General features: G+C 41.6%; 2 protein-coding genes across 3 annotated transcripts; both read left to right on the forward strand.

Moving 5' to 3' along the window:
* Nucleotides 1-1,540: 1,540 nt before the first annotated feature.
* LOC105938616 (YY1-associated factor 2) lies at nt 1,541-5,083 on the forward strand. Its single transcript, XM_012880430.3, has 4 exons — nt 1,541-1,694; nt 2,000-2,125; nt 3,939-4,091; nt 4,180-5,083. Exons 1-4 carry the CDS (start codon nt 1,669-1,671, stop codon nt 4,421-4,423), a joined length of 549 nt encoding a protein of 182 aa, XP_012735884.1. The 5' UTR covers nt 1,541-1,668; the 3' UTR covers nt 4,424-5,083.
* A 1,370-nt stretch (nt 5,084-6,453) lies between these two features.
* On the forward strand, nt 6,454-23,484 carry LOC105938600 (glucoside xylosyltransferase 1). 2 transcript variants are annotated; one of them, XM_012880410.3, is made up of 8 exons: nt 6,454-6,981; nt 7,459-7,554; nt 9,792-9,975; nt 10,469-10,600; nt 10,700-10,951; nt 14,963-15,086; nt 15,197-15,369; nt 22,322-23,484. In XM_012880410.3, exons 1-8 carry the CDS (start codon nt 6,773-6,775, stop codon nt 22,457-22,459), a joined length of 1,308 nt encoding a protein of 435 aa, XP_012735864.2. In that variant the 5' UTR covers nt 6,454-6,772; the 3' UTR covers nt 22,460-23,484. The 2 variants fall into 2 exon arrangements, with proteins under 2 accessions (XP_012735864.2, XP_012735865.2); XM_012880411.3 differs by lacking the exon at nt 7,459-7,554 and having other exon boundaries at nt 6,461-6,981.
* The last annotated feature ends 222 nt before the right edge of the window (nt 23,485-23,706 follow it).

Consider the following 23,706-nt stretch of genomic DNA (forward strand, 5'->3'; position numbering starts at 1 on the left):
TCCGCTTCCTGGCTGCGCATACTGTCTATGTATCCGGTTAGCTTGGCGGCTAGACTGTTTAAATCCGTGCCAATAAGATCAGCTGGTCGTTTAGCTCCGCTGCTCTCATCATAGATTTTGAAACTGACTCGGAGTCACAAGAAACGAAATGCGTTCATGTTTATGAGAAGAAGAGGAAGGCCTCAGTAGAAAGTTATAAGAACAGAGTGGATTTGGGAGATTTTTTTCACGTGATCCCCCTAAAGAGCGGAGGAGCGAAGTAAGACGGTCTTGCGCATGCGCAGTTATTCAAAAAGGGACATGGGGAAACTTTCGGAAAAATCGCCGACCTTAGCTTTATTTTACACATTTATCAACATGTAATACTACACCTCTCTTTGTTTGAGAGCATAAAACAGTATCTTAGCATGAAACACATATTTATTTACATATTTAATAATGTACCATAACACAAAGTATTTCAGTATGAAATAACGTCTTTATACATTAATATTCCATATATCTCTGTGTTAAAGACCATGCATTTATAAAATATGTCGTTTAAACAACAGATTTCAGCAATAAAACATGTTTTTTTTTATGTGTGACAGCGTCCTGTATCATAACCACATCTCTGCCGTTTGTAACAAACCAAATCGGGTGAAAAAAAATCAGGGAGTTATAATTTATTTTAGTTGGGCAAACAGCTTCCTCAGTAGAAATAAATGCACTGGGGTCACGTAAGAGACCCATCCAAAATGGCGGACGCACTGAAACATCAACTCCAGTAGGCAGCGCCAGTCAATGGGGCTATATACAGACTATGGTTCCAACCTTCAGTTGTACTGTTTGCCAGCCTGTTGCCAGATCCTTTGGTTAGCATTAGCAAACATTTAGCTTACCGGTCCAGAGGGAAAGGAGCAACCTCCGCGTGGCTTCTGAGCCCCTTTGCTTCCTTAAGTCGGCATCATTTTGCTTCTTTATTGGTCCACTTGAATCTGAGAAACGTAACACAGAGAAGCCATTTTCAGCGGTATCACGGACCGACTACGATCTGGCAACGCCTGAGCTCAGTCTCATGTGATTTTCAACTTTCTATTCCTATTGGTGCAGAATCCTTTCATGCTGACATCGACATCACAACCAGAAGTAAATATTTATATATTTTGGACCCATAAGATGCATAACATAATTATTTATATACTATATATTTATTTTTCATTAAAATTAATACTTTTGTTCTGCACCACTCTAGCTGTATTATTTTAGAAACAATCGTTTTGATGAAAAGGTTGTACCTATGACCTTTAATAAGGCATTGTGGCACTTTTGGCCCTCCATACACCAAATTACTTTAAAAAAAAATATATATATATATATTTTTTTTTTTTTTTTAATTTATTTTTTTTTTTTTATTGAGGTTCTTCAGAAGTACATGCATTATACCTCAGAGTGGAGCCCGTCTACGCAGTTTACAAAAAAATTTACAAACGCTTTTCATCAGCGTTGTCACATTTAGAGCTGTTGTGGCTACATCAAATATGATTGGCTGAACGCTCTGAACGCGAATCACGTGACCGCCCCACGACCGGAGTTTCCCCGACAGCTGAGAAGCTGCGTGTTTTTTTTTTATTTTCACCTGTAACGTTGGTCTTTTTAACTCCTCAGAGGCCTAGTTTTTCTTATAGAATGGGAGACAAGAAGAGTCCCACAAGGTAAAACCCTCGCTGGTATGTTTCAATGACGACTTTGACGGGCATTTAGTGCACGGAAAGCGCGGTGAATGGATGGAGCTGTGTGGTACTCAAGTGTGTTCATGGCGGCAGACCGCTGCTGTGGAGCGCTGAGTGTGTGTGGCTGCTCTCTGTGCCGCTCTGACCGGCTCAGACCGGAAAATGGTTCCCCACGCCACTGAATGTCGCGCTTTGTTTCGGTAACCGTTGGTGTTTTGAAAAGCATAGCTGCCGTCGTTAAACATGTCCGCGTGTCCGTGTGTGTTTGTTTTTGTCTGTGTGTTAAGGCCGAAGCGGCAGTCCAAGCCGTTCGCCGACGATGGGTACTGGGACTGCAGCGTGTGCACGTTCAGGAACAGCGCCGAAGCGTTCAAGTGCGGCATGTGTGATGTCAGGAAGGGGACGTCCACCCGGTGAGTGTGTGTGTGTGTGCCCCACAGCCCCGCTCCTGCTGGAACCGCGCAGCGTCGGGACACAACTGTGGTAAAAGCCGCCTTCACGTGGCTGCGGCTGGAGATGCGTGACAGCGAGTTCAATTGCACAATGACGCACATTTAGGCTTGGAAATCTTAGTGTGCTAAGGGTTAGGCTGGTGTAACTTCGTTAAACAATTGCTCACTCACGATTATATCTACCCTGATTCCATTTTGGCTTTCGACCTGGATGCTTTGTTTGAAATAATTAGTATACGTCTCACATATATACACATACATAGTAGGACATGTGTATATATCTGATAGTATGTGCTCAGAGTGAGTATGTTAGTGTTGCTGTTTTCAGGTGTATTAAGCAGCAGGTGAATATTCTCTCCCCAAAGCAGATGTGATAGAAGCTAGAAAATAGGCAAACTTAGTTTTTGCAAGATCTGTCAAGGGTAAAATTGTGATGGCTGTATCATAGCATCTAAAAGATGTGCAGCTCTTTCTGCCCCCACCCCCCCCTCCCCCCTCATTCTTCTGTTTATAGAGTAACACTGGGAGTCTAGTGAGCTGATAGTAATTAGTTAATTAGTCTGGGTACCCGTTTGGACACTTGGCTGCTTAACAGACATCCTCGTAGCTTGAGTGTGGTATTAAAGTCGTCTGACCTTTATAAAAATTGAGTGCCGTTCCCTTAGGTTCTTTCCCATGATGACTGGAAATGTTTTCACAAAGCTGTTTCTTTCTTGTTAGCAAGGAGAATGTTGGAGGTTTTTTTTTTTTTAGCCAGTTAATAAGCAATCTGCAGAGTAGAAATACCTTTATTATCCCACAATAGGGAGATTTGGGAATCAAGTCAGAGAGGGGGAGCGGTACACTACTCTATGCTTAACACAACTAGTAGCTCTGGTATGTTCTTTGATATCACATTTAAAAAAAAAAAAAAAACTTTCAAAGAATAGATGTGATGTAACATTTCTAGTGGTTTTAAAACTTTTTAAAAGCCTGGCATAACTGGTAGCTGGCCCATGCCTAGTTAATGTCTCATATCAGGATCTCGCTCTTAGGTGCTCTAAAGAAAAGTGTTGTTGCATCAATTTTGATGTATACCTTACCTTCACCGTCTGTCACGGGTTTAAAGATGTAAGAGCGCAGGGTCAACTTCAACCCCTATACTGCCTTGTTTGTTACATCCTGAGGCAGGAAGACTACATGAGGACCACCCTAAAAGGTTGTTGAAAGGTGTTTCTGCCAGAAATGTTGCTTTAAAAAAATAAATTAAAAAAAAGCTTTGCTTCACTTAATTCTCCCCTCTTGACAGAGAGCTGTCTGCTCTGATTGTTGGATCATAGCCACATGTTCTTAAGCATGTTCAACCCGACCCCTCTAGTACACCTGGAACCCCACAGCTCTCTGATTGGGTAACAGATGATGTGTGACGTGTTTATTCCCACATCAGACTGGTTGCATCTTGCGGTTGGCTTCCTCAATGGGGATATCCTTTGCTTTAGTTTTATTTCCTCCAGAAAAGCTTTAAAACATTCTGTTAAGTCATTAACCAAGAAGGAACACACATACAGGATAACCATAGTGATATAGCTTTTAATGCGTTCTCAATAGGATTTCATATTTTTAAATCTCTGAGTCTCATGTAAAAAAAAAAAGAGGGAGGAAATCATAAATTTAACCAACATGCTCACTGTACTTGCAGATTTGGTAATGCACATACAGTTTTGTTTAAAGTAATGGAATCCATAACTTTTAATTACATGAATGTAAAATAATGAATTCTTTTCGTCTCTTTCAGAAAGCCTCGCCCCGTTTCTCAGCTGGTTGCACAGCAAGTGAACCAACAGTTCGCGTCTCCGACGCATCCCAAAAAGGAGAAGAAAGAAAAATCAGAGAAGGACAAAAGTGACAAAGACACGACCCTGAAAAAGAAAAGCCAGAAAAGGATGAGGTAATTGTTTCCTTTTTCTATAGATTTGTAACATTTGGACTCCTGCCTAGGCAGTTCTCGTTGACCTGTCTTGCGTTGGTTTCCTCAGCAGGCCCAGGTTAAAGAACATAGACAGGAGCAGCGCCCAGCATCTGGAAGTCACAGTGGGAGACTTGACTGTAATTATCACAGACTTTAAAGAGAAAGTTAAACCCACGTCTTCATCAGCGAGCACCGCCTCAGCAGACCAGCACAGCCAAAGCGGCTCCAGCTCCGATAACACCGAGCGAGGAGTCTCCAGATGCTCCTCGCCCCGCGGGGAGACCTCGTCGGTTAACGGAGAGACTCACTAACCCCCGCGCTCCCATCCAGCACCACACACCGATCTGCACTCTCAACAGTCTCAGTCAGCAAATAAACTTCATCGTGCACATTTTTCTAAATGTGAAACTTTAAAATGCAAAATTGATAGCGTTCACTTCCATTTGGGAGGTTGTATATTTCACTGCCTTCCCCCGCGGTTGACCCTAAGTAGTCCATTCCAAGCTCTCCTGCAGCCAAAACTGTCACGAGCTGAAAGTAGAGCCGTAGCATTAAAACCTGGACGTCGGTGTAGACCTGCGTCACACTTCCTGGTGCTTCAGCAGCGATACGTCAGCATCACAGGCTGGTGTTGGTCGCTGCACAGAATAAATAATAGGTCATGGAGGAAATGGGAAGAAATCGTCTATTTTTTTTTTTTTTTTTTTTCCCCTCAACAATATTTGCACTTGTTGCCAGTCCTGTGTTTGTAACAATTTAGCATTATTCTCGTGTTGCCGTTATAACACTGTCGGGTCACCTGCCATTTTCAGCACATGTTTAATGCCATTGAATGCAATAACAGGTTGACTGTCTAACATTTGAGTACAGATTTAGCGTGAAAGCTTTACCCTCAGCTGGTAGAGTCGAGCATCATTTACTCTACAGAATGGTTTATATTGTAAAATATTGAATAAAATGTAGATACCTGATTTTTTATTATTTACTTTTTTTATGCAAGAATTTTAAATCACTGTTACTTGTGATGTGTCTCTCTGGAAACTTTCGTTCAGCATACATCTAGCTGTGCAGCTTAAGTTCACATTAAATTTCTTTTATCTGACATCTGAATTTCACAATTAAAAAAAGATCATTGGGATTTTTTTATACGGTGGATAATCCCTGTAAATGTAATGTTTAGGAGAATAATTGTGTTGCAGAGGCCATTGCATTTTCACCTGTCTTGTTGAATTACTTTAATTGGCCTCAGTTATTCTAATGCAATTTGACGCCAGCTTCTAACTGCAGGGTAAGCCCAGACCATGATGGACCCATGTCCGTGTTTAACAAGTGGGTTTATTTGAAACGTTGGATTAGTTATATCTCCAAACATAGTTGTGATTTTGCAAAAAAAAAAAAAAAAGTGTTGATTTATTAAAACCTTGTAATGGGGATGTATTTACAAGTGCTCATGTCAACAATTTAGACCATCAATGAAAAGTTAAAGAAAACTCATGTAGAGATTATTTGCAGACAATTGAGTGATAACTGTTTAAGCATTTAAAAAAATGTGATCATCTCACTGAAAGTGAAATCCATGCCAGTAAGACATTTTGGTTTGAAGTAACTTGACAGTGTTCCATCAAACAGCCACCGATTCCCTCCACATCGAGGGTAAGCCAGAAATGTGATTAGCTAAAGAAGCTGTGTTTACAGACTGCTGCATCTTACCACGCTAACGGAAAGTTAAATGGCAGGAGAACCTGTGATAAACAGGAACAGAGATAACCACAAGAGGACCGTAAAGCCATGCCCATTCAAAGCATTTTTTTTTTTTTTGGGTGGGTGGGTGTTTAATTGTTATTTAATGCTGCTTCAATTAGCAACAGACAGAAACACCCAGGACACTTGCCTACCCTGTGTTACGCCACTCCTGAACCACAGATAATATTGGAGTGTCTTAAGGTGGAAACTAGCATCTGGTCAAATGTAATCACTGAGAAGCAGGTAAAAAAAATGTGTTGAAAAATGTCTGTCCACCTGCGGGTCCATTCCTGTTTTTGGGATTGTCTCATTGCTTGCCCCTTTAGTGCAGCTGTTAATTTATTAACGCCAAAACAGCTGACACTGGCATGGGCCCCTGTTGGCCCCTGTCTAGAACCGCCCCTGGCCAGTTGGCCTTGTGTACAACACACTTTATGCAGGTCTGTGTGTACAAAGGTTGGCGTTATTATAAAGGTAAAAGTGGTTCAAAACACCTGCGCTTGTATTTTGGACGTGAACACGAACACCTGTAAATTATGACGTGAGAGTACAGCAAAAAGTTTAACTTGTAAAATCAAATAATCACTTGTACAATAAACGCACATATACCACATCAATTTGAGGTTGTGGGATAAGATTTTCACCTGCAGAACATTTTTACACTAACTAAAAATTCATTGCGTAGTTGTATTTTGGTTAACTTGTCAATTTTTCCCACTAAAACTACAAGTCAGTGAACGCCCCTTACATGAACAGGTAGGGACACGTGTGACCGCGATGGGCGGAGCGGGAAATTGTAAACACCAACTGCTGCTTTAGCTCTGCTATGCGGACGCGACTGCTTGTACCACACATGGTACCTAGCTAGGATCAGATAAAAAAATGGTTCTTTTTGTCAACATTAACTGAAGCGCAAAATGCGATGCTATCTTCACGCTTATCTCCTGTGCACGGTTCTCACTTTCTTCTCTTTGCTGTATGTGTACAGTCAGCTTGCCTCCACCTTGGAGGACAGGGGCAGGTGGGCCGGAAGGACAGCCGGCAGGAGCAGTCATGACGCCGGGCACGCTCTCAGGAAACGCCCCGGACTGTCAGGCCTCCGGGGCCCAGAGGGAACACAGAGCAGGTACCCCATTACAACCCGTGGCAGTAGACATAAAGCGTACTAGTGACTGTGCATGCTGTTTAATCGTGCTTGTGGTTAGTTTTGACACATTAATATAAAGCTAAGGTTTACGAGTCATAAAAGCTATGCCGGTTAAAAAAAAGCAGATCCGGATAAGAATATCTAGTTATTTACTGTTGCTATTTAACGCCCATATTCGGAAAATATGCCTTTTACCCACAGGTGTTCGTGTTGTTGTTGTTGTTTTTTTTTTAATGTCAAATTAAAACCAGTTTGCTAATATTATAATTGACCGGCCTGAAGTCACTTCTAACTAATTATCCTAACGTCAGCTTAAGGCTGGATTTAGAGGACGGCCATCTGTTAATGAACTTTAGGAGACATTTCAGCAACGATCTGATCCCTGCATAAGCAATGTTCAAGAGTTTAATGATTACTGACTAAAGATGAAAAAGGCCAATGTTTTTATTCTGTCAGGTGTAAATCACTGTCAGTCTCTTACTGGAATCCATATTGGAGACTGCCTGCTGATGATGTTTGTGGAGTGCACTGCTTATTGGAGTCACCTCTTGGGTATGATCTTATTTTGTAAACATCTTAAGATATTTAGTGATCAGTTTTAGAGCTCAGAATGTCACCAGGTACACCTTCAGCTTTGATTCAGTGGTTCCTTAGGACAATTGTTTGATTTACCGATGTCAGACTTAAGCGAAATTTTCGCTGTACTTGTAGGTTTTGGTTCAACGGGTCACTTTATAAGTCAGTGATTGTTACGTGAATGTTCTTTAACACAGTGAAATCTTATCAGCATGTAATTATTATTTGACCTCTCACACCCATTGCATTGAAATTTCTGATAGCTAAATGAAGTCACGCCCCGCCTCGGCCATATTTCATCGATAATGCACGGGTTAATTTTCTCAGTCACTCATTTCTAAAGGCATAGGTACAGTGCCTTGCAAAAGTATTACTCTTCTTTCAATGTTTCCACATTTTGTCACCTATAGAAGCTGGTTGTCAACGTGGCATATCTGAATCAACACTTTGTATATCATGGTTGGTATAACAAAACATAAAAGTATTAGTAATTTAATATGTTTTTCTTTCATACCTGACGATGGTATATCCGGAAAATGCCCTCAAAGGTGTCCATTATCAGAAAATAATGGGCATCGTGGAAGTTCACGCGCCCCCGCGTCGTCCGTTCATTTTTGATAATGAACACCTCCAAGGGCATTAACCCTTACGTAGAACCTCATATGGCTCCTATTACTGCTGTTAACCTCTTAAGGTTTTTAACGCTCCATTCATCCGCTCATCAACTCTGACCAACCTCTGTGTATTTGCTGAAGCTGAAGCATCCCCACAGCAACATGCTGCCACCCTCATGTTCCCATGGTGGGGATGGCGCGTTCAAGGTGATGCACTTGCATTTTGCATGTAGCTCCGAATGTTCAATTTTGGGCTTCGCTGACCAGAGCAACTTCTTCCACGTACATGCTTTGTTCCCTACAGAGCAAAATTCACATAGCGAGTCTTAAGGCTTTCGTTCTTTAAAAGGACTTCCTCTAGGCACTTTCCCTTAAAGGCCAGAGTTGTAAAGTGTGAGATTAATAGTTGTGCCTTCAACAGATTCTCCCACCTGAGCTGTGGGTCTGTGCTGCCCCTCCAGAGTTAACCACAGGCCTGTTGGTGGAAAGCCACTCGCCCTACAGTTGTCTGTGGGTTTGTAGTTATACCATATTCTTTGTATTTTCTCATGATGGATTGAATATTGTTCAGAGCTTTTTTTTTTTCTTTTTAAATAACTTGACCCTGCTATTGGTCTCTCTTAAAATCTATCTCCTATCTGTCTCCTGTCTTCATTGTCTTCATGAAGCTGTTGTATAATGTGCTCTTACTGCGGAGGCCTTCAGGAAGCAGCTTTATTTTTCACTTTAGATTGAAAAAGACACAGTTGGTCTCTATTTTACTAACCCCCTCTGAATTCAAAGGATAAGACCTGCTTTTATTTCCGGTTATCAGATTAAAAGGGGCCAACTACAAAGGCTCTTGAAACATTTCTCATTTTTATGTGAAATTTTGAAAATTGTGTATCCTTGTGTTATTAATTAACATCCCGTTTGTGTGGGTCTGTCCAACAAAATCCCAAGAAAATACATTGAAGTTTGTGGTTGAAATGTGACAAAATGTGAGAAAGATGAAGCGGTAATAATATTTCTTTAAGGCACTGTTATCAGCTCAGCTGTACTTATTAAGACCCACAGGGGAATTAGCCACTGTTCTGTTGTTATCTCAATCCAGTTTCAAGCTCAGTCCTCGAGGGCTGATGTGCTGTAGCTTCTAGATGTGTCCCGTTCCCTATACACCAGAATCACATGGCTAATCTGCATCCATAGCAGGCCGTGAAGCTCTGCAGAGCTCTGCTCATGAGCTCATATCGGAGTCAGGTGTGTTGAAGCAGAGACGCATCTCAAAGTTGCAGGACACCAGCCCTTAGACTGCAGTTTGAGACCACTGACTTAATCTATGTTGAGCCAATGAGCGTCCTCAGACAGTATTCCTTCCACATCATTTTTTTTAACTTTAGAAAAAAATAAATTGCATGTAATTAAATTACTTACTTTTCCTTATAAGGAGAAGACGTTTTACAGTTTTTGCATACATTCTTTGAACCCTCCAGGGCGGGTGCTGGCATTGAGCGGAGACTTTTCTAAATGTATTTTTTTTATATATATGTGAATTAATCTGTGTTAATGTAAAAAGCCAAATCTAATGACTGATGTAATTCTTCGTGTCTTGGCTCTTAGTGAGAAGTCGAGCTCTGCTACAAACCAGCCTAAAGACGAGAGGAGTCACCTGGCCGTGGTGGCCTGTGGCCCCAGGCTGGAGGAAACGCTCACCATGCTGAAGTCTGCCGTGCTCTTCAGCAACAAGCCTCTGCACTTCTACATCTTCGCTGAAGACGAGCTGCATGGCAGCTTCAGGAAAGCTGTAAGTGTGCGCGTCCCAACAGCAGAGAAGCTCTGGATGTAGACGCCCTGTGTAAAGAAAAGATTCAAAATGCAACAAAATCCTGAATTTGCTGAAGGTCAATTCTTTAAAACCTTTTTTTTTGTATACCAGACTAGGGAGAACTAGGGAATACTTTTTTCAGTGTCTCAATAAACTATATTGTAGAAATAAAAATGAGTCTAGAAGAGGATGCTTTTCTTTTATGCTATATAAATCCCTTTAATTCATTCTCTGAAGTTTTTGTTAATGTTAAAGATTTGTCTTAATAAATTATTGCTACTTGAATGGGGAGTTTGTGTTCACAGCACAAATCACTGTGACTATTTTCACCATTTATGGAGTCGTTGCTTCTCCATTCGTTTTTATAAAGGTCTTTTAATGTTTTAGCTCTTAAAGAAAAAAAAAAAACATAAAAAAAAATACACAAGTTTAGTAAAGGACAAAGTTTTTTTGTCACCATTTTATTCCTCAGTTGGAATTGTGGCCTGTGACGATCCAGGCAAAGTTTACATTCTCCATCTATCCAATCATGTTTCCTGAGGAGAATGCGAGCGAGTGGAAAAAGCTCTTCAAACCTTGTGCCTCTCAGAGGCTCTTCCTGCCGGTAGGTCTGAAGCCATTCAATCAAAAGACCAATACCAGAAGTTATTTTCTTATTTAGAAATCCTAATATGTTTTATTTTTTTCATATTTTTCTCTCCAGCTGCTCTTAAAACAAGTGGACTCTCTGCTTTATGTAGACACAGATATTCTTTTCCTGCGTCCAGTAGAAGACATCTGGGGCCTTCTTTCTCAGTTCAATGGGAGCCAACTGGCCGCCATGGCGCCGGAGCACGAGGAGCCTCGCATCGGCTGGTACAACCGTTTCGCTCGCCACCCGTACTACGGCAAGACGGGCGTCAACTCGGGGGTCATGCTTATGAACATGACGCGCATCAGACAAAAATTCTTCAAGGTAAAGACCGTGATACCTGCTGTCATTTGTTTGAAGTATAACTAGGGTATGCTTTATGATCCTAGTGTTTAAGAAATGTTGCGAGAGTTAATGAAGAATCTTTATTGTCATTATGTGTTGGCATAAGGACATTTTTGATGAGACAGACACCGGCTCAGAATGCACACAGATTATATAACACGTAGACACAAGACATAATATTTCCAAACCTCTTTTTTTCTTCCTAAAATGAGTCGATTGCACTCACAAACACTTCCTGCGGAGCTTAAAGTGTGCGAATACTGCTTAGCATCTAAAAAGACAAATTTCCAAGTCAAAAGTTCAGATAGCGATGTAGATTACTCTGCAGTTGCATGAGTGTATCACACGAACGCTCCATCGTTTGATACACACTGTAAAATACTCTGTGTTACATTTAGATCTTCAAGTTCAGGGTTTTCCCCAGAAAATGGGCTAATCCTGGCAGTAGGTGTCGTGGTGGGTTGCGGGAGGTGAGAGCGTAGCGGGGGGCTGAAGGAGGGGGCGCAGCGCGAACGTAGTGTGCATCGACCTAATAATTTATTTACACCAGGAGGTTTTCTCCCAGGTGGGAACTTTAATGTCGCTCTCAAACATCGAGGCATTTCCAAAAAACAAACAATCTTAGCCTGGTAGGGGGCTTATAAAATGCTGGGGGATTCCCTGAAGTTACAGAGCTGTGCAATTTTCATGGGTGTCCAAGTAGTCCCAAAAAAACCCCCAAAAAATAGGCATTCCCTGGAAAGTGTGCTAATAGACATTAGCTTGTGAGAGACGGTGTAAATGATTTCCATCCGACCAAGAACAGGTGGAACCAGTAGTATGTTTATAAACATGTAACAGACCATGAACTGGGCTGGTGGTTTGATTCTCAGCTTGGGGCGATAGCCCTCACAGCTTTGGGAAAGAAGTTTTAAGTCTATTAATTTTTGATTTAATGTTTTTGAAGTGTTTTCCTGATGGAAGTGGGACAAACGGTGTATTGCCCGGGTTGGTGGGATCTGTGGCAATACGTCTGGCCCTTTTTAAGAGTTGAGTTAAGTTAAGATAGACTTTATTGATCTCACAGTGGAGAAATTCACTTGTTACATCGGCTCAGTAATCAAAAGAAGGAGGAAAAGGTGCATGAGGTATATACTGTGTGTCCACATGTATACAGTGGATCGAAAAAAATAAAACTAAAAAAAAGGAATGAAGCAGAGATTTAAGATTACTTATGTGCATACAAGGGGACTTGTATACATATGGATTTGATTTTCTGATCTTGTGCAGTACAAACCGTGTCTAGATCTTGTAGATTGTGTCCCACAACAGTCCCCTGTGCTGTCCTCACCACCCATTTTAAATCCTTCCACTCCTGTGCTGTGCAGCTGCCATACCACAGTGTCACGCTGTTGATTGTAAAAGTTCTTTAGCAGCTTAGTGGAAAGTCCAGTCTGTTTCACTTTCCTGAGAAAAAAGAACCGTTGTTGAGCTTTCTTTACCAGGCGAGACGTGTTCATGGTCCTGGAGAGGTCAGTGGAGATGTGAATGCCCAAGAACTTCATCCTGTCCAAACACTCCACCACCTCCACCCTGTATGCAGAGAGGAGGGTGTTCAGTCATCCTGGACCTCCTGTAGTCCACTATGTTCAGGATGAGGTTATTCCTGGAGGGCTAACATGTCCAGAAGCACGCTGTTGAAGGCTGAGCTGAAGTCCACAAATGGCATCCTAACATAGGTGATGGGATGCTACAGATGAGTCAGAGCCGTGTGAAGTGTCAACGAGACAGCATCCTCTGTAGAGCCATTCTCCCTGGAGGAGAACTGCAGGCTGTCCAGGCCAGCAGAGACGGTGTCCTTGGTGTATTGCAGAAGGATCCTGTCTAAGCACTTAAAGATGACGATGGTCAGAGCAACAGGACGATAATCGTTGAGGCAGGTGACGGTTGTTTTCTTGGGAACGGAGGATTCCAGGAAGGCAGGGGGCCATGGAGAGCTGCAGGGACAGGTTTAAGATGTCCAGGAAAAAAAAAAACTTCAAGTTGGTCTGCACATGATTTTTAGTGTCCGACCTGACACCATGTCTGGACCTGCAGCCTGGTTGATGTTGATCCTCTTTAAGGAAGCGGCCACCTCTGGCTGAGGAAGTTGCTCAGACCTTCTGCTCCTTGGAGAGTGGAAACGTGAGAAGAAGTTGTTTAAGGTGTCAGGGAGAGCAGGGTCATTGCTGAGCTGCTGGTCACTGTGCTTTTATAGATAAACTGTATAAACTGTGCCTAAGGGTGCTACATTAAAGGAGTTCTAAGTAATACTGACACCTTGTGGCTCAAATCGGTACAACAGCTTGCCAATCACAAAAATCTAATATGCTGGGTTTCTTTTAAAGTGTTTTGCAGTTGTGAATTTTTAACCTCCACAGGATAGGTATATGATGTTGTATTCTGTTCTATTTCTGGTTCCCTTCTGCTGCTCTTTTGCCAACCTAAAATACCAAATACTGCGCTCTGTGTTGGGAACCCTGAGAACTCTCATATGATTGGCTGAGGAACCAGGAAGTAAACACAGGCTACACACTGCACCAAAGTAGTTCAATGTGTCTTGGAACCGCCCACCTTTGTGGTGTCTTTCAAAAATGAGAAATTTGGAATTTCAATTTTTAGTTTGGTTGTGTTGCTTTTACATCGAGGTGAGTTGCACTTTAAGGTCCATGTGACTGTAGCCAACATCTCTGGATGTGGTCACAGGAGAAAAATTGATGATACATTGAAAAGAAAGATAATAGGAATGGTAACCATAGAGCCCAGAACAAACTCTGCATAAATTAAAGGTGACCTCCAAGGACGAGGTGCATCAGGTGTCAGATCGCACCGTCACTGTTTGATCCAGAGTGGACTTCATGGGAGACACCACTGTTGAAAGCAAACCACGAAAACACAAGACTGGAATTTACCAGCATGCATCTTAAAAAGTCACAAAGCTTCTGAGAATTTTCTTTAGACAGACAGATGAGACAAAACTGGAACTTTTTGGCAAGGCACATCAGCTCCATGTTCACAGATGCAGAAATAAAGCAGACCTAGAAAAGAGCTCTGTCCCTACTGTGAAACATGGAGGAGGCTCGCTTGTGTTCTGGGGCTGCTTTGCTGCATCTGGTACTGGGTGTCTCAGATCTCTGCAAGGTTCAATGAAATCACAAGACTATCGAGGTCCTGGAGAGAAACCTGCAGCCTGGTGTCAGAACGCATGGTCTCAGTTTTAGTTCATGGGTCCTCCAAGAGGTTAATGACCCAAAACACAGCTAGAATAACCCAAGAACGGCTAACACGCCGTCTGAAGAAGGAATCCTTCAAACTTGACACAGCTGGAGCAGTTTGCTCACAAGGAGTGCGCCAAAATACCTGCTGACAGGCGCAAAAGTGTAATTGACAGTTGCCACGCTTTTAGTCTGGTTTCATTACTTTTTTCAAATGATTTTGATTCAAAATGTTGTTGGATTTTCATTGGTTAATTCTCAGTATAATCTTTATTATTTTGTCTGTTTGAAGCTATTTCAGTGACAGTTATGGGTTTTTCTTTGATTACCCCCCCCCCCCCCCCCCCCCCCCTGCCCAAAACTCTGTTGTCTCTAGTCAGAAGCCTTAGTCTGAATGCGTGATGCACAGCTTTCAATTCAACATCATTTAGCAGCCGTTTGTTATTCAATTGTCTTTTTTTTTCTGCTCCTCAGATTCACAGTGAATGGTTATTTAATCAGCTAATGGCTGAAAAAGTGCCATGAATGTTTCTTTTTAGTATTATTTCAACAACAACAAAAAAACAGTTTTCAACAGTTTTCTTGCAGTACTCTCATCAAACAGTTGAGGTCACTGTTGTACTGTTATTTTAAATCCCTTCAGATGCCTGAATTTAATTGATGTAAAATGAGTTAAAATAGAGTGACTTAACGGAAAAGCAGATTTGTTGGTTTCTTGATGAAAAAGGATATATAATCCTATGTTTTCTCGTTGCAGAATGACATGACAGCTGTAGCACTCCAGTGGGAGGAAATCCTGATGCCTCTTCTTCAAAAATATAAACTCAATATCACCTGGGGGGACCAGGATCTCCTTAATATCATATTTCATCATAACCCAGGTGGGTGTGACTGCGTTACGGTATTTTATATAATTTAGGTTGGATTTTTCTCTTGTTTTTGTAGTGGCCCTTTATTAAAGAAGCAAGTTCATGCGTTTGTTCCTCTACAGAAAGCCTCTACATGTTCCCCTGCCAATGGAACTACCGACCCGACCACTGTATCTATGGCAGCAACTGTCAACAGGCTGAAGAGGAAGGGGTCTTTATTCTCCATGGTAACAGAGGAGTTTATCACAACGACAAGCAGCCAGCTTTCCGAGCAGTCTATGAGGCCATCAAACAGGTAAAAAAAAAAAAAAAACCTAAACCCAAAAATCAAACAGTTGGCAGAAATATTTTTTTTGCCAACGCCTCGCTCTGCATCTAAAATATTTAGTTATTCCAAAAGTTATCCTAAAACTTCGGATGAAGCAAACATGTAATGCAAGATTAGGTATAATAAGTAGACGTTCCCAGACTCTTGTGTTCTTAGAGAGTAGTTTGCAGTGGCCAACACTGCATATGGCCCTGGGGGCGTTAAACGCACCAATAGACTCATTGTAGTGTGACGTCACAAGCAGCTTCACCCTTCCGTCTCCCTCTGGTTGGCAAAAGAGTTGCGCTGCTGTTTTAATGAAACCCATAGAAACATCTGTGAAGGGAATGTAAAACAGCAGAGGAATCTTTCCTCTCTTAGGGGTCCGTTTTACTGTTTAAAAAAGTATCCTTAGGGCCAGCTGGTTGGAAGTGCCTCTCTTTAACCCATGTCCCATTTACCTTAGCAGTGACCCAGTGTGCTTTAGATTTTAGATGTTGTGGGTCTTTCGCAATAACTGCTTGTGAAGTGTCACTTATGAAAAGCAGTGTTAAACACTTGTACTGCCATAATCCTGTGCCGTTTAATCTCATTGCATCTTTAAAGGAGACATTAAAATCATTCAGTTGTGGTCTATATATAATGTGGAACTTCAATGCTTTGGTCTGAATGCCTCGTTAATTTACCCTCATGTTCCCTCTTTTTACCCCCGTTCTGAGGTGCGTCAGAGAGCAACTCGTTTTGGTGCCGTCTCTTTAAATCTAAAGGAGGCATTTTCACTTATCCACTCGTAGCCCCAGAATCCTTCAGGTCGGACTACAAAATCGCTCAGACAAATGAAAATGGCAGATTTTCAGAAACTGGTTTAGCCGGAAGTCCACGATGTGCTTTAGCAGCTCCGCAGCAAATACTGTGACGTAAGTGTTCAAAGAACGTGAAAGAAAACAGAGAAACCTGAATGGCTTTAAAAATGTGACCTGAAAAGAATAGAAAGATAACAGCAAACAGGCTTAAATCGGAAGCAGCCTGACTTATGTTGTTTTTTTCTGAAAAAGTTTCAACACCTATCCAGTAGTCTTTGTCAATTCTGTCGGCTCGTACTTGAGCAACCTGCAGTTGGAGCGCTGCTATCAAGTTATAAAGATTTCTGCGCCGCACTTGGACACACTACATTCAACTTTTCAGCACTCCAAGTACACAGCATGCTTTCTAGGGCCAAAAAGGTGGGTTTTGCATGAAATGTCTCCATTGAAACGGTGCTGCATTCACTTGCAGTTGGACAACTGATATTTACTAATTTAAACTCTAGTTTAGACAGCATTTAGGTTTACTTTCCACAAGCGTTAACATTTAGGAAGCAAAAAAAAAAAAAAAGTTTCCGTAATTATTTAATCAAAATTCACTTGTTAAACTCCCGAGCAGCCACAGTAAATATATAAATTAAAACACAGAGACTGAATCATCCATTTATCTATGTAATGAAAACTCTTTTTATGAAGCACAAGGTTCTAACATCGAGCAGATCAATGTTTTTAGAGCGCAGAAGGAAGAGCTCACTCGGAGGGCAATCTGTGCCAGAGCCGCCACCGATCGTGCGTGTAGACCAGACGAGTTGGAGAAACCTTCGTTAGTCATTTCCTTATCAATAGGAACTCCAGGCTGTGCTTTTCTATTATGGATGCATCCGCCCACCGGCGCAGAATCAATATTCCGCTAAACATTTCCTTCATCATATTTAAGTTCGCCAAAGAAAGAGGAAATGAATCTTAGCGGAGAAGTGGTTGTATTTGTCAAGCTCCAGTATTGGATGTCTCTTACACAGTTTGATGCACCTTTAAAGTAAAAGGTTAAATATACATTAATTTCAAACCGTATGCTGTAGAAAGCAGCTCTGTGATTTGTGAGCAGAGAATCGTGTAATCTAACCAGAAAGCACAGCTGCTGTCCCACGGGGTGTGCCGTAAGCTTTCCTGTCTCGCTTTTTGATGCGGGCTCCTGGATGGTCACCACAGCAATATAATCTGGAGGTCCTCAGCCTGTCCTCCCAATGCGGATACAGTTGGTGTTTTTCATTGGTCCATACTTTTCACTACCCGGCAGGCTGTGTCTGCTGCCAGTGACCTCGAGGTAAAGCACGGTAAGGCTGAGCTTTGCTGGAAAGAAGCTGGAGCTCGGCTGTTGCTTTTGCCTGCAGTGGCAGTCCGGCGCAGGCGAGGTTAGACGAGGCGAAGCGCACGTCGTCATCCGTTCCTGCAGGAGACGAGACGTCAAGGAGCCGCTGCTTCATCTCCGCTGAATGTCTTTCTTTTATTTTCTTTTATTTGATGCAGTTAAAAACCAGAATCAATTTCAAAGAAAAAAAGTCAGGATGAGCACTCCAGGTACAGCAAAGGAATAGAAGTCAATAAAAAGAGAAGTAAAACTTTGCTCAAAGTGCATTGATGGTATCTTTTTTTTTTGATGTGCTGTCTTTGTATCAAAAAATAAAAAATGAAAGAGCTGTAGCAACATAATAGCTCCACGTGCAATCACAAATACATTTTTAATGTGACCTTACTGGATAAGACTTTGTTCCAGTTAGGAATGCAGAATATTCCTTTTAGAGATTCTTCAGATCATAATCTGATCAATTTAATCAGATTACATCTTTTTGTGCCCTAAGCCACATTCGATGTTTGATCAGACCATGACCTGCTTGATATCCGTATCCCTCAGAGCGCAGAGCCTCGCTTTGGTTTCTGCCTCACAATAAAAGCCTTTTCCACCCACAGCCATCCCCTTCTGCTCTGCCAGCTGTAAACTGAGAGCGGCCAGTGTAAAGCAGCAGGGTGTGGCGCAAGGTTCCACGAAAAGGGCTTGATGGGATTCCCATCACGTTCCTCACGTTCCTTAATTTCAGTAAGAGTAAGGTGAAGGTAATCAGAAAATGCCTCTATAAGGTAACAGGAACCTGGTCAAACCTACGTAGTTCAGGTGGACCACTCTTTCGTTTTCATGATTCCATCCACTTTGTGCAATGGAGTGAAAGGGTTTCCCTTGAAAATACCTGTATAAATAAATGTTTAATAAAAATAGACCAACAGCATGATGCTATCACCACCATGCTTCCCAGTTGGTGCAGTGTTCTCTTGTCAGAACATTATGCTGTTGGAAGACCCATGACCTGCAACGCATCACTTTTAACGCCTGCCCTCTATACACACCTCTTGGCTAAAATACCTGCGTTTGACTCTTTTGACCATAAAAGTCTTGTTGCTTTAGGAACGCGTTCTTTTGTGACACGCCGCCTCTCTGTTTCAATGAGTTTGTTAAAAATCCCTTAGCTGTGGACAGTGACGTGGGTCTTCAAGCGTCTTTTCAGTTTATGATGGGTTTGAGGCTCGATGGTTCCTGTGTAATTCCTGAACATCATCACCAACTTCTCATTATCCAGGATGACATTTTGGATCAGGTGGTTTAAAAAAATGGACACAGCTAGGCGTTTTCCGACAGCGCAGTGGTCCCAACGACACATTAGAACTAGGTTTGGAATGGATGAAGCAGCCTAACACTAAGGTCCTGGAATGGATGCAGCCTTAACCTCGTTGAAAAGTTGTGAACAATGCTGAAAAGCTAAGGCCGTGCAAGAGAAGCAACCAGTTTATATGAAGGTAAACATCTCTGATATGCACAATGCTCAGATATAAAGCCAGAGTTGTGCCAGTAGCTCGGTGCGTCGTGTTAAGGGGCATTTATTTAGCCATTTTTGGAAGCTTATGCACAATTCTGAAGCTGTGTGGATTACACGAAGAGCTACTTTAAATTCAAATAGGAGCTCATAATTTCATTGGAGTTGTGTTTTAATCATTCCACTTTGGAAAGGATGGTACAAATGCTTCATTAAAAGACTAAATTATAAACATAGGTAAGGTTACACTTTGTTACCCCCAGTGTGTCTCTGATTATCATTAATAGCAAGTACGAGACAAATCCTAGACCCTCAGATCCTGAGAGATGAGGACATGCATCTTTATCTTTCTCCTAGAATATTAGACCAGGTCAAAGTAACCAGTGGTGCTTTAAACTCATCGGTAGAAAGATATTTCATGGCATAGTGAGCCTTTATTTTGTATCTATTTTTTTTTGACAGCCCTGATTTAACCCTTTGAACTCGATGGTTCAGCCTACTCCACATCTTGAGCGAGCAAGAAATTTGGCCTGAAAGCTCTCGCTTCCTCTCCAGTGTTGTGCTCCTGTTTCGATCCTCCTTTTGTTGATTTGAGCTCGCTGGTCAACATGCAGGCAGCAATTCATGGGAGCAGGAGAAGCGTAATTAGCCGGCCTCCATCCATTACCAGGACAGGCCTAGCCTGGCCGCTATCAATGCAGGCAATGTTCTTAGCCATTAAGTAAACGAGCAGGCTTCATTACGGGGCACTCGGCCTCATAGCTCCATCAGTCTCTCCGACAGCACAGAAGCACGTCGCGCTCATATTAGGGTCACCTGATTTTGAGGATGTTTGTGAATAAATGGCTTAATTCATCAAGTTAAAAACGGCTCTTTGTTGCAGAATTCTCCTATCGGCGTAGAGGACCACAAAGCCCTTCCATCCTTTGTTTCCTTCAGTGTGTCTTGCTGAAGTTTTATTATCCGCTCCTTCCTTCTCCAGGTCCCTCGGTGCCCTCCCACTTTGTTCCCACTCGGTCCTCCGAGAACAACATCCTAAAGCCTGGAGCAGGCAGTTCGGGAAGAAACTCTTATTTCCATCTCGCCAAGAGCTCCTTAGTCAGCCCCGCTCCCAAGGCAGGCTCTCTCAGCCGGCAGAGGAGCTCGCAATAAAGGCCACTACCATTACCGAGCCAAGCTCACTGAAGAGTTGTAAAATTTTTAGTGCTGATGCGAGTTTGAGACATCATGATGGCTGTGTGTACGTCACGGCCACATCCACATAAAAATCGACAGGCGGCTGTTAATGGCACTATATTGCCCGCTGCAGAGTATGAAGGATAATAAAGAAACAGCGGTTTGAGTAATGCGATGCTTTTCCCAAACTTGAGTCAAATAAGACGCCGTAAAATTGTGATTCCCTTTATTTACTGAAGCTATAAAAAGATTGCTCCTCTTCAGCGTGAAAGCGAAAGGCCAGCGTCTTCATCTGCACGCAAAAAAAAAAAAAAAAATGGGACGGGAGCCTTGGCTGCTATTAACTAGCTGGAAATCTGGAAGTTTTATCTTCGCTGCTCATTTGCTGACAAACAAAATATACAACGAGGTATGGAATTGGATACGCCGCAGCTGTTGCTTTGTCTCACGCCGCCGTTCCTTACGAGCGCCATGCTGCCATGCTTGTAGCGATTGATATTCATAATCCACGCACAGTCTGAGACGACATGTGAATTATATTATTCTCTTCAACTGACACTGACCTGATTCATGGTGCCGATGCATTTTATTAGCTTATAAAAGCCAAGACACAAGACGACACTCGTGTTTTATTTCTACATGCCAACTGCATTCACCTGTCTCAGTAAGATGCCTTCTGGACCGTCTATATGAGAAGTAGATGCAGGTTTCTGGAGATGCAGACCTTCGGCAAATCAGAATATATATCAAAAAGTCAGCAATTTCATTAAAAGGCGAAAACCAAAATCCTAACCCATATTATATAAATTCATAAAAGCCTGATGCATTTCAAGAGCTAATTTCTGTTAATTTTGATGATTAAAGCTCACAGCTAATGAAAACCTAAAATCCAGTTTTTCAGAAGGTTTGTGTATTACTTCAGACCAAGGAAAATTGAGTCCTCATCCAGAAATGTTAAGATACAGATAGTTGTCCATCCGCCTCCCACTGACACCCTCCGCAACAAGGGTTAGGCATAAAAAGCTGTATCCAAGCATCTTAATGGAAATTTGATTGGTAGGGAAATGCTCTTAAGGAACAGGGATTATTGCAGCACTCAGAAGATTGTGGGGGAAAAAAGCCGTTCAAGAGTTTGGGAGAGATTCACAAAGACTAGTCTTAGGAGCCCCCAAACACAAGGAACTCCACAGATGATGTCCTTGTAACGGATGACGTATCCAGAACATGGGCTACATCTGAGGTGTTCCTTGTTTTAAGCCGACCATGAACCAAGGGCAGCAACTGAAGCGACTTATCCGAGTTTAGGCCAAACGGTGATCACTCAGTGATCCAAAATTTGGACTCGATAAAAATAGTTTTATCGAGTCCAAAATCTACCAGGAAATTGTGCAGTACTTTAAGCTGATTTTTATATATACTTTTTTTCCCCCAGCAGGACTGTGTCTCTGACCACACGGCAAAAAGTACCGGTACCTGCTTTGAAGACGTTAATATTGCTGTGTTAAAATGAACAGAAATGAATGCTAGAAATATCTATAGATTTTTTTTCTTGTCATTTTAAATACTACATCTGAAAATGTCTCAAAGTAACACCCAAACAACAAAGACAAACATGCCTGGGTATACTTAAGAAATCTGTTTTTGAATGGAACTGCTAGATATTAAGTTCTTTTTAAAGCCAGTTGTTAAATATATCACTGGGATCTTTGCCCTAAAGCACTTTGAATTGTCTTATTACTATAAATGTGGTATACAAATAAACTTGCCTTGCCTCATTGGAACATCGCAGACATAAACAGCCCAGACAAACTAAAGGAAGTTACACACCAGAGAAAGAAAACAACGTTCAGGAAGCCATACTCTGTTGATTTGACCTGAAGCTGAAGAAATTGTATACAGTTATTCTGCAAGAAAAGTTACGCTTTAAGTACACAGTTACGAAATAGAAGTGGGTTTGGACGAAATGGTAAATTGTGGGTACCAGTTGGGGGTTCTGTGTGAATTAGGGAATTGATCCAGAGCCTTTAAAAACAGAACCATAGAATAAAAGCACATTTTCTAGTCAGATTTGTGACAGCATGTTTCTTCTCATCCTAGCACTCTTTTGGGGAGGACATGGAGGTCTCTCTGCTTCAGCCACTCGAAGCAGCGTTGCAGAGAACTACACATACCTACTGCGGCCGATCCAGCCACCTGTTTACCAGAAGGTTAAAAGAGAGAATCAGGTCTGTTTAAACAGAAGAGCTGGCAGGGATCACCGGCTGATATCATTCCACCGCCTGATGCTTGTTGACTTGGTTCGTCCTTCGAAGACCCCCCAGCTGGATAACGTGGCTAACGGCAAACAGGGATTTGTTTACAATGCGGATGCTGAGATTGTATGTTGAGATTATGTGATTGCAGAAATTAATGAGCAGAGAGTGTTTTATTTTTACATAAATCTAGTTTTGGTACATATCTGTTTGATAAACTGGCAATAAGGACACAAATACTTTCTCACTTTCCTGGAAAATACGCTATATTCACTTTGCCCTGCAGAGATTATGGACTTGATGCCGATAAGGACAAGAATCTGCATTTTTAATGACAATCAGGTTACTTTTTGTTATTTGCTTTTATGTTCAGAGATAACTTTAAAAGCAATGTATTTGTTATGGATTTCATGGGAAAACCAAATGTTGACCAACAGAGTATTTTATTAGATTTTTAATATAATTATGCACAGGCTTCCTCCTTAGATACTGGTTAAAGACTTAAACAAGTTATCTTAATCCAACATTTCAGAATGATCTGGGCAGTATTTATTTGACATCTAAAATGTCAACCTGAAGTATTAGTAGGTATTATTTCGAACACTCCTTTCTCCTTTTCTTATTCATTTTTTTTTGTACTTGATTCTCTTTTTTACTGCATGAACAAAACAACGCTTTTCTGTAACTGATGAAATGTCAACGGTACTGTGGTCTGTAATCAAACAAACCAGCATCATGAGGAATTTAAAGGTACATGTGGTTGCAATATTCCCTTTAAAGCTGGAAAGATATTGAATGTATGGTAAATGTTTTAGATTAGATCCAAAAATATATTTTGTTATTCATTTAATCCAGGATATATATTCTTGATGTTAAAATACAGTTGTATACTGTAGAAAGAGCAGGCTGCAACGTTGCAAAGTCCTTCCTGGTTTTGTATTTACAGGCCAGACTTTGCTTTAAAATCAATCAAACTCATGTTCCATAAAGTTCACACTCCAAAAAATAGCAATTTGTTTTGTTGTAAATTTGTATTTGACTGCATCCTATACGCTCACCGACCATTTTATTAGACACACCTGGTAAGTTGCTTGTTAGCATGCACAATGACCTAGCTAATTGTAAAGCAACAACTCTGCATTTAGGCTTCTAGATACAGCATGAAGACGAGTTGCTGGAGTTTAAAGTGAGCATCAGAATGGGAAAGAAACCTTATTTTAATTACTTTGA

This window comes from Fundulus heteroclitus, chromosome 2 (genome assembly GCF_011125445.2).
Source record: "Fundulus heteroclitus isolate FHET01 chromosome 2, MU-UCD_Fhet_4.1, whole genome shotgun sequence".
NCBI lineage: Eukaryota > Metazoa > Chordata > Actinopteri > Cyprinodontiformes > Fundulidae > Fundulus > Fundulus heteroclitus.